This window comes from Halyomorpha halys, unplaced genomic scaffold (assembly GCF_000696795.3).
Source record: "Halyomorpha halys isolate HHAL.00 unplaced genomic scaffold, Hhal_1.1 Scaffold432.1, whole genome shotgun sequence".
Classification (NCBI taxonomy): Eukaryota; Metazoa; Arthropoda; class Insecta; order Hemiptera; family Pentatomidae; genus Halyomorpha; species Halyomorpha halys.
In genome coordinates, this window is record NW_027112419.1 from 866,260 (window position 1) to 882,094 (window position 15,835).

Below are 15,835 nucleotides of genomic sequence, written 5' to 3' on the forward strand. Positions count from 1 at the left end.
AAATATTAAGATGGTCAGAGTTGCGGTAAAAAAAGAAACAAAAAATAGTTAATAAAACAACTATTTAGTTCTCGACGTTTCGGCCCACTTTGTAGGGCTTCATCAGGACTTAAAAATATTTTGACAATGTAGATTAATAAGATACAAAAAAAAGTAAACTAAGGTAGGTTTAAAAATTATGTAAATATAAGTAAAAAGAAAATTATAAAAAAATAATGTACACATGGGGGGGGGGGGAAGGTTATCTAGAGGTAACCAACCTATTCTAACTATCGTGGGAGGTCAAGTTTTTATTTCGTGGGACTCCCATTGAAGTAAAAGTTGAACCTTGAGCCCGGATTGGAACAGGCGCCACTCCAGGCGTGAGGCAGTCGCTTAACTCCCTCAGCTACAAGCGGCATTAAGGGATCGTACAATTTTTTTCGGTTGTATAACTTTTTTCTTCTTTTTTAAGATCATGAGTAAAAATATTTCCCTATTCCCTTTCAAGTTGACTTTTATCTTAACCCTGAATTGATCATTAATCATCATGGGATAATAATTCTCTCCCCACCCTCCCTTCAAGTCATAGTTTAGTTGAGTAGCCCCAAAATTCGCGTGCTGTGCTGACTCTTGTTTCCGGTTAGGATGGGCTATTTAACCATGGCAATCCCACTCCACGGAAGGGAACTCCTAATTCGTCGGCTGGCATCAACCGTTGTTTTTTACCGTCGTGTGTGCGCTAACGGCCGTAGCACGTGTTGTCGGGAGCATCTGTTGTCAACATGGCCGCCGATGACTACTTGATTACCATAAGCGATTTCTGCTTCAATGATTTCCAAGTCTGGGCTGAAATTGATCCCGAAATGGCCCAGGAGATTTCTTGTGTCTTAACCCCTTCAGATTTCAAGCGCGAAATCATTTGAACAGCTTTTCCAATTTTGAAATAATTAACATTCAAAGAGGTATAAGAATAAAAGGAATGTTTGAAGATTACACTTATTTAGTAAAAATGAATTTAGAAAAATGTTTTAAAAAAAAATCTTGACCCAAATTTTGAAGAATCTCGACTTTTTAGTTGTAGGTGAAATTTAGTGCCCGATTCCTTTTTCAAATTCATCATTTAGATCAAACGTGTTAAAGGAATAAGTTACAATATCTATACATATTAACAACAACAAGTTATTTTTTAGTATTGCTTTTAGAAAATTGTTGATAATGTTGTATAATAAAACATGGATTAAAATCCCCCCCCCCTTCTTCAGCACTTGTGACTCACGCAATAAAAGTTTTGATTAGTATTATGGTTATACTCCATGTTCCCTTCCCCCCCGGAACATTAATCCTGTTACTATACCATACGAGGGAAAATTTCTATTAGTATGATGTATATTTTTTATGAGCTTATGCATATGTCACATATTCATTTATACATATTCCTTTACTAATGCAAATCATATATATCATGCAATGTAGGAAAATAAATCGAAGGAATAATTCAGATATTATAAGAAGAAAATCAAACAAATCCACACTTGGCTTTGCGATTTTCTACTAGCTGCCTTGATGAAAGCTAGACATTCTGGCCGAAACGTTGGCACTATTAAATAAGTTATTCCAACTTATTTGTTTTATATTCTGACCGCATCCCCCAACCATCTTCTCATCATATAAATCCACTCTTTATGAAATTTAAATATCCTGTTAGTTTCATTCATATTTTTTTTGGAGGACCATATTATGAGCATTTTTGTCTTTATCATCTTAATATATCGAAGTAGTTTTGTAAGAGTAAAAAAAAAAAAATCAAATTCAAATGATATTTTAATAACCAGAAACACTTATTATTAACTTCATGCCTAAAAAAAATCTCTAAATCGTTTCATATTATTTTCAGGATCTTAATTGGATGCCAACTTAATATTATAAATATAATATCGTGTTTTCTATAAAAATTAGTGAAATATATCTCAATCTTTCATATTTACAAAAGATAAGAATATACCTAATTTCTTAAATCAATACACTTTAATTATCTAAATTTATTTTCAGTAATTATTTATTTATCTTCCTGGGACACACTCTTAGTTGGGCTCAATTCAGATATTAATAAATGGTTTACAAATATTAATAGTAAAGGTAAAGGAAAGTGAACGAGAAATAAATTTAAAATAAAGCTGAATATCATCAAATTTGAATTAAATATTTATAAATCATGCAAATAAAAACTGAGTTTGTTAATTTATTTATTAATTATAATTTATTAAGTACCGTCTCTTGCTATCGCAAGTTTAAGACAATCATAATTTTTAAATAAGATTCTACGGATTTACTAGGATATTATTAGATCCTTATTTTTATCATATTCTTGTATCATCTGGTTTTATTCTCATTATTATATTAATACACTATTGTAAATTTGCATCATTATAATTCAAGTCCTTTCAGTTATTTTTATTTTTTTAATAATTATTATTTTATTTTATTTTTGTTTTACTTATTTTTATTTCAGTGTTTGTTAATCGAATTATTTATTTTATCACTACATATCAAGTCATATTGTTCTGAGCTTATAAATTGTAGTAGCCTCCACAACGCTCTAGTAGTCAAAATTGTAATTAGTTAATTGTAAATATTTGATGTAATTTTGTAAATGGATAAAAAAAATAAAAATAAAATCGGAAATTAGTACGAGAAAATATTGCCACTGTGAATAATATAGAAACATAATCTTTAAAACGAGCGTGGATTAATTCCATTTCAAAGTGGGAGAGTAACTGAAAGTTGTGTGATTCGCTCACCACTAACGCAATTTTTTTGTAGGTTTCCAAAATAGACACAAACTCTGTAAGAAACTTAACGATTTAGAAAATTTCCTTTACATAGATTAAGAGCTGTTTCGAAGTATTTCCTGAATTTTCTCGTTAGTTATTACGTACAAGGCGAAGGGATGGTCGGTTGTAGATCAGATAGTGCAAGGCAGACACCCACCTGGCGCGTGCCTCCATTTCAATTACAAAATAACCTTTCTTTTATTCATGACCTCACCAATACTACCGGCTTCCTTCCTGATATTAATTGACGTACTGCAAACTGTAGAATACTAGTACGTTTAGTAATTGCTTAAAGGTGCTTTAATACTAAGTGCGCCAAGTCTCGTAGGTGTAACGTACGACTTTAAATAGTTAGTCCTCGAGCTATGGTAAAACAAGACTAATGATAATTATGAAAAGAAGATGATTGGGGATGCGGGCAGATAAGAACACAAATAAGCTGAAAGAACTTATTTTATAGTGCCTACGTTTAGGCCAGAATTTCTAGCCTTCATCGGGGTTAAGAAAAAACAAAAACAAGAAAACAACCAAATGAATACAAAAAATAAAAAGAGAAAATATATGCAGGATGATTAAAATAAATAATTGTACAAAACCAAAATTAATAAGTGTATTAATTGATGAAAGAAGTGGGAAATAAAACTTATATATAGGTAATTAAATATGTAATTAAAATAAAATAATTTAATGAATAAATAAGTCAAAACACACACAAATCGACAGGTCCGCATATTAAAACAAATAAATAAAACAATGGGTTTTATTTATTATTATACTATATATTATAATAATATTATTTTTCTCCAACGATTCAGGTCTTACGCCATTATCAAGAAATTTTTTTTCACTTTTATCTATTTTATTTTATTCATCAATAACAATACTATATTTTCATTTCATACCTTAAAATTGATGTAACCAAGTTTAAATATTAAATTAATGCCTCTATCAATAATTTTTCTTTAATATGTTATCAAGATTTTCTTAGGAATTCACTTTATAATATAAAAATGACATAAAACTAGCTTCGATCATTATGGTAAACATTATTTGTCATTATTAATGAATTTATTGATATAATAAATATCGCCGATGAATAATTATTTTATTGTGTTCCTGATTCTTGCTTCGATAATAACCGATGATTGTGATCTCCCCTTTTAGCGTTCTATTTCACGGTTAATGACAGCTCCTAGTCACAGATCTGGAAACAGATTGTACAAATGGAATCACGCTAGAGCTCGTGTGATTACAGTTCAGTGTCGTCTTCTTTTGGCAGTCGTAGGAGCCTATGAAACATTAATTGGTACTTTCAGTGTTTGAAATTTACATTTGGTTAAAAATATTAAATTAGGTTATAAAAATCTTCATTTCAGAACTTAATTTAATAAATTTTACATTAAAAACTGTTTAAAAGCTAAACTTGACAATCCTACTTCATTATGCGGTATTTTTGGTGCTTGAAATTAATGTGTACTTTATAATATTAAATTAAGTTAAAAGTCATCGAAAAAAAATATATGCACATCTGTACTCTATATAATACATTTTATTTTAAAAGATTTTTTTAAAACCGAGTTGGACAATCCTTCTTCATTGGTGCTTGGGATGTTTTTGAAATTATACAACGGTTAAGGAAAATTAGTGGCCAACAGAAAATTGGAACTGAATGGATGAAAGAAATTAAAAATATAATGTATTCTTTGAATTTAAAACGGAAAAAGTAAGGACATTTCGGCAGGATGAATGTAGGAAGATCAAAAAAGAACAATATTTGATCATTTTGACAAGAGTTGTAATATACTAGGGTCCTGTTTCATAATGAAAACTAATAGTATTGGTTCATAATACAAGTATAGAAACAACGTGTTAATTACACTAATACTTATTTTTTTCATAACAGGGAGGACTATTAGTGATATTACAGGAGTTAAAAAGTTACTATAGTAAAAGTCAGTATAATTGTATTAAGTTAAATGGACAAGACTAATATTATTAGTTTGTACTTTATTATGAAACAGGGCCCAGTAAGTTTTTTTTTATATACAGTTAAAAGACTGATTCAATGATACGAAAACGAAGGAATATGATGATTAAACCAATTATAAATTGGATAAAATTATTCTTGAGTTTTCTATAGAAAAACAAAGTATAAACCAGCCCTCTCTGGAAATATAGTAGAAAGGAATCAAGTGAATCTATGAAGGAGTAAAAATATTTATTTATTTATGGAAAAGCAGGAAAAATATTTATTTTTCTAGCTTATAATATTAATCAAGGCTCAAGGAATTAAAAACCACTTAATTCTAAATCTTTAATATTTTAAAAAAAGTTTTACAAAATTTCTGTTTTGATGTATTTTTGTAATGTGTTGGGTTTCTTATTTAAAAATTTATTTATTTACTACTTACTAAGCCTGCTAGTAGCATTGTTTGGGCATTGGTGGTATGCTACATAAAAAATATGCCATTCCTACTAGAAAATATAATATGTAATTGATATTTACTTCAGTCCACAACTAACTTTTATTGATTTGGTTATTCTTCTTATCCAGCTATTCTCCAAATTCAGTTTCTTTAGTATCGCCTTTGTTGTCTGTCAAACTTCCTGCAGTTTCCATTTCCTTTCATTCTCATGTAATTACCCTCCACCTGTCCCCTTTGAGATTATGATACATAAAATAACAATGTGACATAGACAGTATTTAGCAGCAGACCACACCCCTATACCGCTCCACCCTCTCCTCTCCCCTTCATTCTTGTATGGTGCTGATTTCATTTAAAATTACAAAAATAATCTAATTGTAAGACAGAATTTCCTGCAGTTAGACTTAAATCAGTTTCAGGAATTCTCGATTTATCAAAATATTTTCAGTGTTTCAAAACATTTATACAAATATAATTTTTGTTTATTTATCAGTTGATCAATAAAATAATGTGAATCCATTTATTTTTTTTTTCAGTGATCCTGTAGAAACAATAAGCTTGAAATTTATATTAGGATACTATTATTTATTTGAATTACCTCTTCACGAAATGTTAACTTTCATCATGTATTTTTATACATATATTACTTATTAATATAGAGATAGTTTTAAAATAATATATAAACGTTTTGGCATATAACTTAGGTTAATGATAATATGGTAATAAGAAGCAATTTTTAATTACAATATCAATTGAAGGGTTTGCTTCAAAAGGGTGGTAGCTCTATTTTTGGTTCTTTTAGAATTTGCCAACATTTGGAAAACTGTATATTTCTATGACTATTGGGTCTATGAAGAACAGTTGGTAAAATTGGTTCATATCTTAAGTCAAATTTGTATTCAGGTATAACACTTAGAGCTGTTGATCTGATAATGATGAAATTCTCAGGAATTATGCGAAATTGGTTCTATATTAGTTTCAACAATTTCCATTGACTAATTTCGCATATTTTCCTAAGGTCACCTTCATTTTGAAAATGTCTCATCAATCTCAACCAAAGAACTCAAAAGAGAAAAAAATCTTCCTGGAAGACCTCTGGATAGAGGAGGAGCAGAAAAAACAGGAGGTCAAAGAGAAAATTGAAAGCATTACAAAAATTGTAAATTTTTTTGTTAGAAGCAGTTAACTGTTAACCATATATATGTAACTGGATCTGTATTGCTCAAAGGGCAAGAGGTGGTAGAAATAAATAAATGAAAGTTTTAAAAGTTGAGATTTTTTCTTCAGAAGATAACTAAATTAATGGAATAAATAAATCTTCTCCATCTTGTAGCCATTCCACCAGTAGTTCAAACATAACAAAGTCAAAAGTAGGGAAATTACTATATATTTTTTTTATGGTCAACGTAGACTTGTAGTATCACTGCAAACAATGAAAATATATTTAAAATATTTACCTTGACCACATAGGTCCAATTCAGTAACATATTTTTATTAAATTTTTGAGTACAGTTTTTGATTTTGATTTTCGTTCTCAGTAATTCGATAATATAAATCTATAATTACAAATTCATTGGGATTGTAAGCCATAAGTATCTAAGGAAAATAATGAATATTGTTTAAGATAAAATGAGTAAAGAAGACCACTGGAAAAGTAAAGTAGCCTATTATATAAATGACTTTGGCGAAGGGACCACTCTTCATGGCATAAGATATATCATCAACAAGAAGTTTCATCCATCAGAGCGGTATGTTTCACCTTGATATGAAGAGGGTATACCAACAAATATTCTGTTTATGTAAATTTTATTATGATGAGCAAAGACAATTAAATTCAACCATAATGTTTATTTCCTTGAGATTAGTACCATCCATAATATAATAGAAAATAAATTTTATTTTGAGGACAGGGTCCCTTCAGAATTACTTACATGAATAAATTGAAAGAAAACAATTTAACCAGAAATAAAAAATAAATTGAGTTAATTGGCCAATAGAAAATGTGTAAACAAAATAAAATCAATTCTTATTCACAATTAAAAATAAGTACTTCTTTTATTTTTAATTGAGAATAAGAAAATAAAAGAAGTACAAAGAAAAAAATAAAATAATCAATTCAAATTTTAAAAATTATTAACTTCTAATGATTTTAAACAATATTTAATTGGCAAATAAGTATAATATCTGTAAAGAAGAAAAAACAACTAAATTCTTGTTCTAAATTAAAAATAAAAGAACAGAAAAGAAAAAATTTATTAGCTTCTGATAATATTATAAAATATTAACTATATCTCATTTATAAGCTAATATATTAGATATTATTTACTAATTAAAAATAATATATTCAAACAAAAGTTATTCACTTCAAATATAAATAATTAATTGCAGTCCTACAACTCCCAAAGGGTTTTATTTGTTAAAACATTATTATATTTCTTTTCAGGAATCCATTTATACCCTTTATCCTCCTTTATTCTTATAACAACGTTTTGAGCTTCTCTGCCCATTATCAAGTTATCCACTTTTGATTCTAATTGCAATAGAAGATTTAAATTGGAGGAGACTGTGGATGTAGGGAACTTTACAATTAACAGCCCATAAATTTCTTATGTATTTGTTTGCATTGGCATGGGACTTTAAAAGAAAAAAATAATTAAATAAATAATGTATCTATTTAAATATAATAGTATGTTATTAATTTTTTTTGTTCCAATACTTATATTTATCACTCCTAAGAGTGTAAGACAACTTTAAGATATAAATATATTCATGCTTTTATATTTACAGGTTGTTTTGGTTGGCGATTGTGGTTCTTGCAACATATGGTGCTTCAGCATTGATATACAACAGTTGGTACAGATACTCTTCCAATCCTACTGTCATATCTTTAGAAAAAGATTTCCGAGATTGGAATCTGCTGTTTCCTGCAGCCACTGTAATAAGATATTAAATTTTAGAACTGAGATTTTGATTGGAAAATCAAACTTGTAAATTACTCATTTAAATTAATTTAAAGTATGTAGATTTGTAATGATCTGTTTTTTTTTGTTAAATAGGTCTGTTTCCTTGAGAGATTAAATGAAAGTGCTGCTGATGATCTCCTCCTTGAGTAAGTACATTAAATAAATTATCAATTTATTTTTTAATCTATAGTTAAGTAATGTCTCAACTTTATTTTCCTTTAAATGAAAGAAACCTTTTTTATAAAAAAATAAATCATAAGTATTTTTACAACCATATTAGTTGAAATATTAAAATTCATGTGACACATTCATTGTTAAAATATAAATTCTTGCATTGCTGTAATTTGCTACACAGAACAGAAAGCTCAACAAATTCTGGTTTGCTTTACATGTTTTGACATAAACTTTGAATTGTAATCAGTTGATATTAGTGTGGAAGCTGTCAATCTACCTCTTCAAATTACTTTCAGATGTGATTTAAAATCTCATCATGGTAAAACCTTATAATGATGGTGTCAGAATAAATGGAATGGAATCAAAATTTTTTCTGTTTGCTTGAGAAGTTAGTCAAGGAGATAGTTATAGCCCTCTTTGTTCATTAATTGTATACATAAAATACACAATGACATCATCCTTTGTTTGTTACATTTGAAGCCACCTTTAGAGGAAACTCTGTTGTAGCTTTCCAAAAATTAGTTTTTGTCAAAACAAACATTAGAAAAAGGTTAAGTTCTACAGTGTTTGCAGTATGCTTGGGCATGTATAGCCAGCCACCTATACTCCTTGGTGCTTAGATTGATTGAATTAAGGTAGGTATTGATTGTACTTCCTTTTATACACATTTTTAAGAAACATTACTCATGATTTAATAGAAAATCATTAGTGGGTATTTATCATAATAATAAATGATAAAAAAAACTTCACCTTAAGTGAATGTCAAATACACAGAAACCATAAAAATTTGTTTTCTTCAATGGTTTCTGAATCTTCATACAACTTTAAGGAAAACTGTTAATATTATTTAATATGATGGATTATAGCATATTCTATCAGTAATTTCTTTTGAAACATTTGGAAGCTCATTGATCTGATGATTTTATTAAATGATGTATTTTCTTAACATCATTTAATTCATGTGCTAAATTATAGTCTAAATTCACTTTATAATAAAGTGGGTTATTAGTCAATAAATAGCTTTAAGTTATGTTTTATGTATTTTTTTTTTTTTTATCTTTATTGTTTTGTTGTATATCTGTGACATGAAATAAGGATGGAATATTAAATATTAAACTTATATAAAAATTAATCTTTAATATTAATGTCTTTAAATTGTCAAAATTGTTACATATATTATAGAAGACAGCTCGGGTTTCAGTTTTGAATTTTTAAATTTGGTGTGGATGTGGGAATATTAGTCCCTCATTTCTTGATTTCTCTCCATGACTCTGGGTGTCATTTAACTTCACTGATATACTGTTTAGTTCAGTAAGATAATGATTGATATATATAATTGCAGAAGATGGAATGTAGACAACAGCTCTAAGGAACTAAATTTATACCTCAAGTTCCTCAACAGTGTTGTTAACATAAGCTATGAAAACCTTGATGAATTTAAAGATTATGTGGAGGATCCAGAATTAGTGAAAGTTTCTGGTGAAGAGATGGCTAAAATAGCTCGAAAGGTAATTATTATGCAATTTAGACAGTCAAATTTTTTTATTATTTATTCATTTTGTAGCTTTGCTAGCTCCATATTGTTAGCTCCATATTCATTTGTACTTTGAATTTCATTCTCCGTATTTCAGGATGTCAAAAATTAAAATACATTAAATAATCTCTATTATTTTTATCTAGTCAGTGACAAGGTATACTGAAATAGTGTGCTGAAAGTTACAAAATGCATAAATAAATAATAAAAAACAAGAAATGAGGCTGTCTAAGGTAATGGACCCAAATGATTGGTACAAATTAAAATATTCTACTTTTTTTTACACAATAATTGTCTCATAACAAATGTCCATTTTTAAAAAAATTTTATTTTGTTTCACTAAAACATTAATTTGTAACAGTCATCACGTATGTACCACAAACTGTGACCATTAATAAAAATGGAATTAATCTTTTGCTTAATGTTGTTTTATGTCTGTTAAAGTTGTCTATAGCAATGGACTATCATGCCACAATATTTAACTCAGCGTACAAAAGCATGAAATTTCATGAAGTATTAACAGAAATGGGAATATGCTATACTTACAGTGGCCTTGTTGCAAATTACATTTCATTAGTGTGAGTAATTGTATCATTAAATTATTGTATTTTTGTTAACTGAACTTAGAATAAATAATTTTTTTATTTAATGTTTTTACAGAGATAATCCACGACCAAAAAAAGACTCATTACCAACATGTAATTATTTGAATTCTTTGTGCTATGCCAGGATAGAGGATTTGCCTACATCGATTAGGGTCAATAATTTTATTTCTAGGTTTATGTATTGAAGTAATTTTATATTTCCAACCATTTCAGAATTATAATTCGTGGTTTTTATGATTTTAATTGCAGTATTATATACATGCACCAACTGAGATTCCAGATTCATCCAACAAGTTTTTCGTTGTATCTAAAAATATGGAGAGAGATACAAGCTTCAGGTACTTTATAGTTTTGCAACCTGAAACTATAAATTATATTAAAACTATAAACATATTAATTGTGATGATAAAGTTTTAGTATTTAAAATATGAAAATAAACAGTTTTTTTTTTAGAGGAAAAAATCCCTTGCTTGACACAGGATGAAGGTACAAGACTACTGTCATAATAATAATTGGAATTCTGAAATTAATAGTGGATACGTGTGCATTATTGCTCACATCATTAGTTTAGATTTTCTAAACAAAAGTGGAATTACTTTTATTTCTTTTTTAAAGTGGTATCTTATTATGCTGAAAGCATTCATTTTTAGAACTAACTTTCAGATTTAAAAGAAGAAAATATAACAACTTTTTACAATTCTCCGAAGAACTTTCTGTCTCAATAGTAATAAGATATTAAGAGATGCGTTTCTTTTTTTCTGTGTAACATTTTATTCTGCTGTAACACCATTCATCAATCTTTACTCATATATCTTAAAATATTTCATTTACTTAAACCTTTAGGTAGTGTTTGCACTCTTACTCTTGGAGATAATGTTTCCATGTTATGGAGCATTTGCTTTATCTTTTGTCTATTATTTTTGTAATGGAGCATTAGACTCAGGTTTTGTTTTAGAACTGTATCTTATGTAATATGATTTATACAAGACTTTGTCTTTCACAAATAAAATATATTCTATTCTAGTTTATGGATAGTTTTGAATGTTTGTTGCAGGTTTCAAGAAACAGTCGCTTCAAAAGACTTACGAAGACTTGATCCTAAGCAAAGACAGTGCAGATTCTTCAATGAACCACTTGAGAAGACTGATGATGAAATATACAGCTATAATTATTGCAGGATGAAATGTAGAAAAAGACTGGCTTTTGAATATTGTGGTTGCGCTCCTTATTTTTATAAGAAAGAAGGTAATATGTTCATCTTATTATGTATTTATTGAATTTTTTTGTTAAGTTATAGTCTGCTGAATTTCTTTTAGCAATCAATATAGTGGTAATGGAACTGGTATTGATGAGGGGATTGGTCTGAAAAGTGGGGTTATTACACCTAATCACCAATCCTAGAAGGCTACCAAGCGGCCAACACACTTTTCTAACCAGAGAGTCGTTTATTTCAATATTTCATTTCACTCATAAAATAAATATTGTTTGATTCTGTTTCTAACTGAATCAAAAACACCCCGAAACCAGGAGCTTTGAGAGTATTACCATTGCAGGCTTGCCCATTGTAGTGGTCTTACTAACCACTGATTTCAAGGAAAAATTTCTGTCTGACTTCTTAGAGTGAAAATTCCATAGTGCTCTCTCTAGATAGTTTAGCCTAATATATTTTTTAAAAATAATTTATTTGTTGTTATTTACAACCATATAAAAATATATACAACCAGTAAATTTGTTAATACTTATAAAATTACATGATACAAACATGCAATGATTAGTCTAAATATTTGACAGCCGAGAGTAGATGAATATACTAGCCATCAAGGAATGTTTTATTGATGATGTCCAGCTTCCAGGAATTCGTTTCTTCTTTAATTATATTCAATTCTATTTTATCTTGCAAGAAGTGTAAGAAATGAATGGGGTATACTTAACTAAACAATCATGAATTGTAATTGAACTTGAAAGCTGGAATTATTGTTTTGATTACAATATTTTCTTGATGATTTGCTTATTATGAGATTTAATTTAATAAAATTCTTCTTTACAGTTATTTCTTTACACTCCAATCTGAGTTAATGTAAATTTTTTGAAAGCTCATGTGTTTGATTGATTTTTAATGTTCATTCACATCATATAATTGTTTTATAAATTGATATTTCAATTTTGCAGAAGGAATCCCTATTTGTAATATTAAAGGCCTTGCTTGCTTGGCAAAACATGCTAAAAATCTAATTAGGGTTCATGACCAAAATGGAAAAGCAGAGAAATGTGACTGTGCTTTTCTTTGCGAAACAACAGATTTTTATATCGACAAAAACACAATGAGAAAATGGTATGAATATTTTATGAAATTTGATCACTTTATTTGTCTTTTATTTCCAATATAATTTTCAATTAAAATTATAGAACTATGACTCAGATGTTACTAATTATCGTGTAGATCATAGATAGTTTATTAATCATTTATAACTGTAATTATATATAATAGAAAAGGAGAAGATGGTTGGGGGAGCGGTCAGTATAGTACAGAAATAAGTAAAAATTTATTTATTTATTATTTAACCTAAATATTTCTTTGTGTTCTGTACTGCAATATAACCTCAACCATCTTCTTCTTACATATATCATCCACGGTCAACAATCTTCTCACCATACAATAGAAAACTTATTATACAATAGTCCAGTACTACAGTATTTTTACCAGGAAAGTTCTCAAAATTCGCTCATTTATGATTTTTTGGTGTGCTTATTAAAATATTTCAACCTTGTTAAAGAAAAATTATAAACTAATGCATATGCATAAGATTAAGATTTTTTTTTATTTAATTTTTTTATTGGCTCCATTGAGGACCAATATAACCTCAGAGTGGGAATATCAAGATTAATTTCTCATCGAAACTGTGAAATTAATTTTGATCAATTTAGGTGGCATTTAAACCTACAACCTTCTAAACTAAACCCTCTGCGACCCTCACCCCAGCCTGCTTAGCTATTAGGCCTTCAAGATTGAGATTTTATATTTTCATAAATACATCCAATTTGAATATTTTTGAGTATGTTTTGTATAACTTTAACTTCTACTTTTTCCAGGACTTATCCTGTTCCCTGTAATATCAGATTCCGTTGGGCAGTAGAACATTATAGTAAAACAAGACTTAAACGGGATATTATTTTTGGACTAGAGGATCTATTAGGTTTGTTTTAATTAATTTTATTTTTGATTTTATTATAATTTGTATTTTTTAATCAACTTTAATAATCCATAATAAGAAATGTACATTTCCTTTTAATCAAATAATGTGGGAATTTTCTGGGTGACGATGGTAGAAATGTAATTTTGTATAACTATTTATACGAACTCTTTATCTATGCAGTGTTTGTAAGTATTGTTCATATCTGTTTATTGAGTAATAATGAATACTTATGATGTGGGCCAATGGAATGCTACATTTTGATCCTCTTTCCACTTCTTACCATCATCTCATTGGTTAATGCCCGTGATCATAGACTCATACAAAGGTGGAAACTTGATTTTAATAGTATTGTATGTTATATAACTTCTGTTTCTAAAGAAAAGAAAAACAAAATTATAAGGAGATACAAATTAATGATAGAGTAATAATAACATTGATATATATTAATAATTGACATTCTATTCACTATAAAACATAAATGTAATTAAATCAACAATAAATTTTAATTTTGCATTACTGATTTCAGTATCACTTGGCGGTACAGCTGCTCTATTCTTGGGGTGTAGTGTTCTCTCATTTGTTGAAGTGATCTACTACCTCACTCTCAGATTGTTTTGGTTTGTTATAAACTCTAACAAAAAACAAAAAAAGCAAACATAAATTAACACATGTTAACAATAAACATCTTACCTTAGAAGTATCCTAGAGATAAAATATTGTACTCATGCACCAAGAAATAACATAATTTGAAAAAAAAAATATTGTTTCTATTCTACAATTCTAGATATTATCAGTTGGTATAGCATGGAGGAATCCCATGATTTCTTTTGATTTTTGGCACGCCTTTCAGCTTCTATGAAAAAAGAAAAAAAATTGTGATTTGAATTAACAGAATAGTCTGTTATTAAGTTTGTTTGTACAAAGAGAATTATAAATAGTTAGTTCTCAAATATAAATTTAAGATATTTCCTATATTTTCTTACCATTTTACCCATGAATGTGAGCTATTTATACCCTGATCAGTTTACTACTTTGGGTCTATGCTGGTACTACTAACTATGGAGTAGACTTTTCAGCCCCTCCTGCTTTGATATTTTTCTAAAGCAGAGAATGTTAATTTTGCAGTTAGACCCTTCTATTAGACTCCTTAATTTTGCAGTTAGACCCTCCATATCTTTTTCAAAAGTGATTATTAACATTTCTTTGAGCTGAACTAAAATTTATCTGTTTAAGGGATAGTATTACGTATATTACACAATTAAATCAGAATACTTGAATTTAGTAATTCTGATTAAATAATTAAATTAAATTTATTTTCACTTAATGCAGGATCACAGATCTTATAATTAACTGATGTTAATCAGGTATTAGCAAATGTTTTGTCAATAAGTAGAACCACAAACAATAGAAAATAGTTCAGAACAGCTGAGCTCCTGTGGACAACTGGTGTCCTAATACAAAATGACATTACTATCGAACTTCAACCATCAAAACTTCCATCACCAACCAGTCAGTCTCAAACCAAGCTCCATCCGCACGCCGCTCTAGAAGAATAATGACGCAACTGCAATTTATTATAAAATTTATTTTATTGTCTTGGTGGGCTCAAAAATGTAATAAAAAAAAATGTTAATTGATTTATTTATTTAAAAACTATGTAATAGTATTTACTAAATTCGCCTTGGGAAGGAAGATCTGTCGTTATAACCCGCATGGTCATTTAGATTCCCCTCCTGTTGATTAACGAAACAATTATCAATTTTTTTTGTTGAAAGTGTGCTGTACTTTGTTCGGAACAACATGGACTCAACAGATTGTTTTCAGCACTTCAACGTGTTCTTTGTGTCATTTTACACCGATTAAATATTTCATTTAATATAACGACCTAAATGCGTTTTACGTCGTCATACTCATAAGATGATTATTTATCATTAGGAATTAATTATGCTAATTTATATGCTTTACGAGCTTAGATCAAGAAGATTTATTCATTTCTAGAAAATAAGTTAAAAAGACATAAATAGCACGAGGAATATGATTCCGCCCTTCTACAAACTCTTTAATGACAGTTTTAAATAATTTTAGTACGAGTTTTTGTTTAGAAAACATACTTATTTTGTTAATTT

The 15,835-nt window shown here is 28.4% G+C and overlaps 1 protein-coding gene across 2 annotated transcripts; it reads left to right on the plus strand.

Moving 5' to 3' along the window:
- The first annotated feature begins 4,043 nt into the window (after positions 1 to 4,043).
- On the plus strand, positions 4,044 to 14,725 carry LOC106682611 (sodium channel protein Nach). Of its 2 annotated transcripts, XM_014423557.3 has the most exons (12): positions 4,044 to 4,119; positions 6,864 to 6,987; positions 8,027 to 8,174; positions 8,296 to 8,348; positions 9,719 to 9,884; positions 10,355 to 10,488; positions 10,571 to 10,667; positions 10,765 to 10,853; positions 11,570 to 11,760; positions 12,685 to 12,847; positions 13,606 to 13,709; positions 14,236 to 14,720. In XM_014423557.3, the coding sequence occupies exons 2-12, from the start codon at positions 6,869 to 6,871 to the stop codon at positions 14,367 to 14,369; spliced, it is 1,398 nt and encodes a 465-aa protein (XP_014279043.1). In that variant the 5' UTR covers positions 4,044 to 4,119; positions 6,864 to 6,868; the 3' UTR covers positions 14,370 to 14,720. The 2 variants fall into 2 exon arrangements, with proteins under 2 accessions (XP_014279043.1, XP_066906399.1); XM_067050298.1 differs by lacking the exon at positions 13,606 to 13,709 and having other exon boundaries at positions 14,236 to 14,725.
- The last annotated feature ends 1,110 nt before the right edge of the window (positions 14,726 to 15,835 follow it).

Excerpts from the sequence above, each read along its gene's own strand:
- LOC106682611 (XM_014423557.3), top strand. The coding sequence starts at position 6,869 with ATGAGTAAAGAAGACCACTGGAAAAGTAAAGTAGCCTATTATATAAAT. Across the intron at positions 11,761-12,684 it reads TTATTTTTATAAGAAAGAAG|AAGGAATCCCTATTTGTAAT; the intron begins GTAATATGTTCA and ends TCAATTTTGCAG. Across the intron at positions 13,710-14,235 it reads TGGACTAGAGGATCTATTAG|TATCACTTGGCGGTACAGCT; the intron begins GTTTGTTTTAAT and ends TACTGATTTCAG.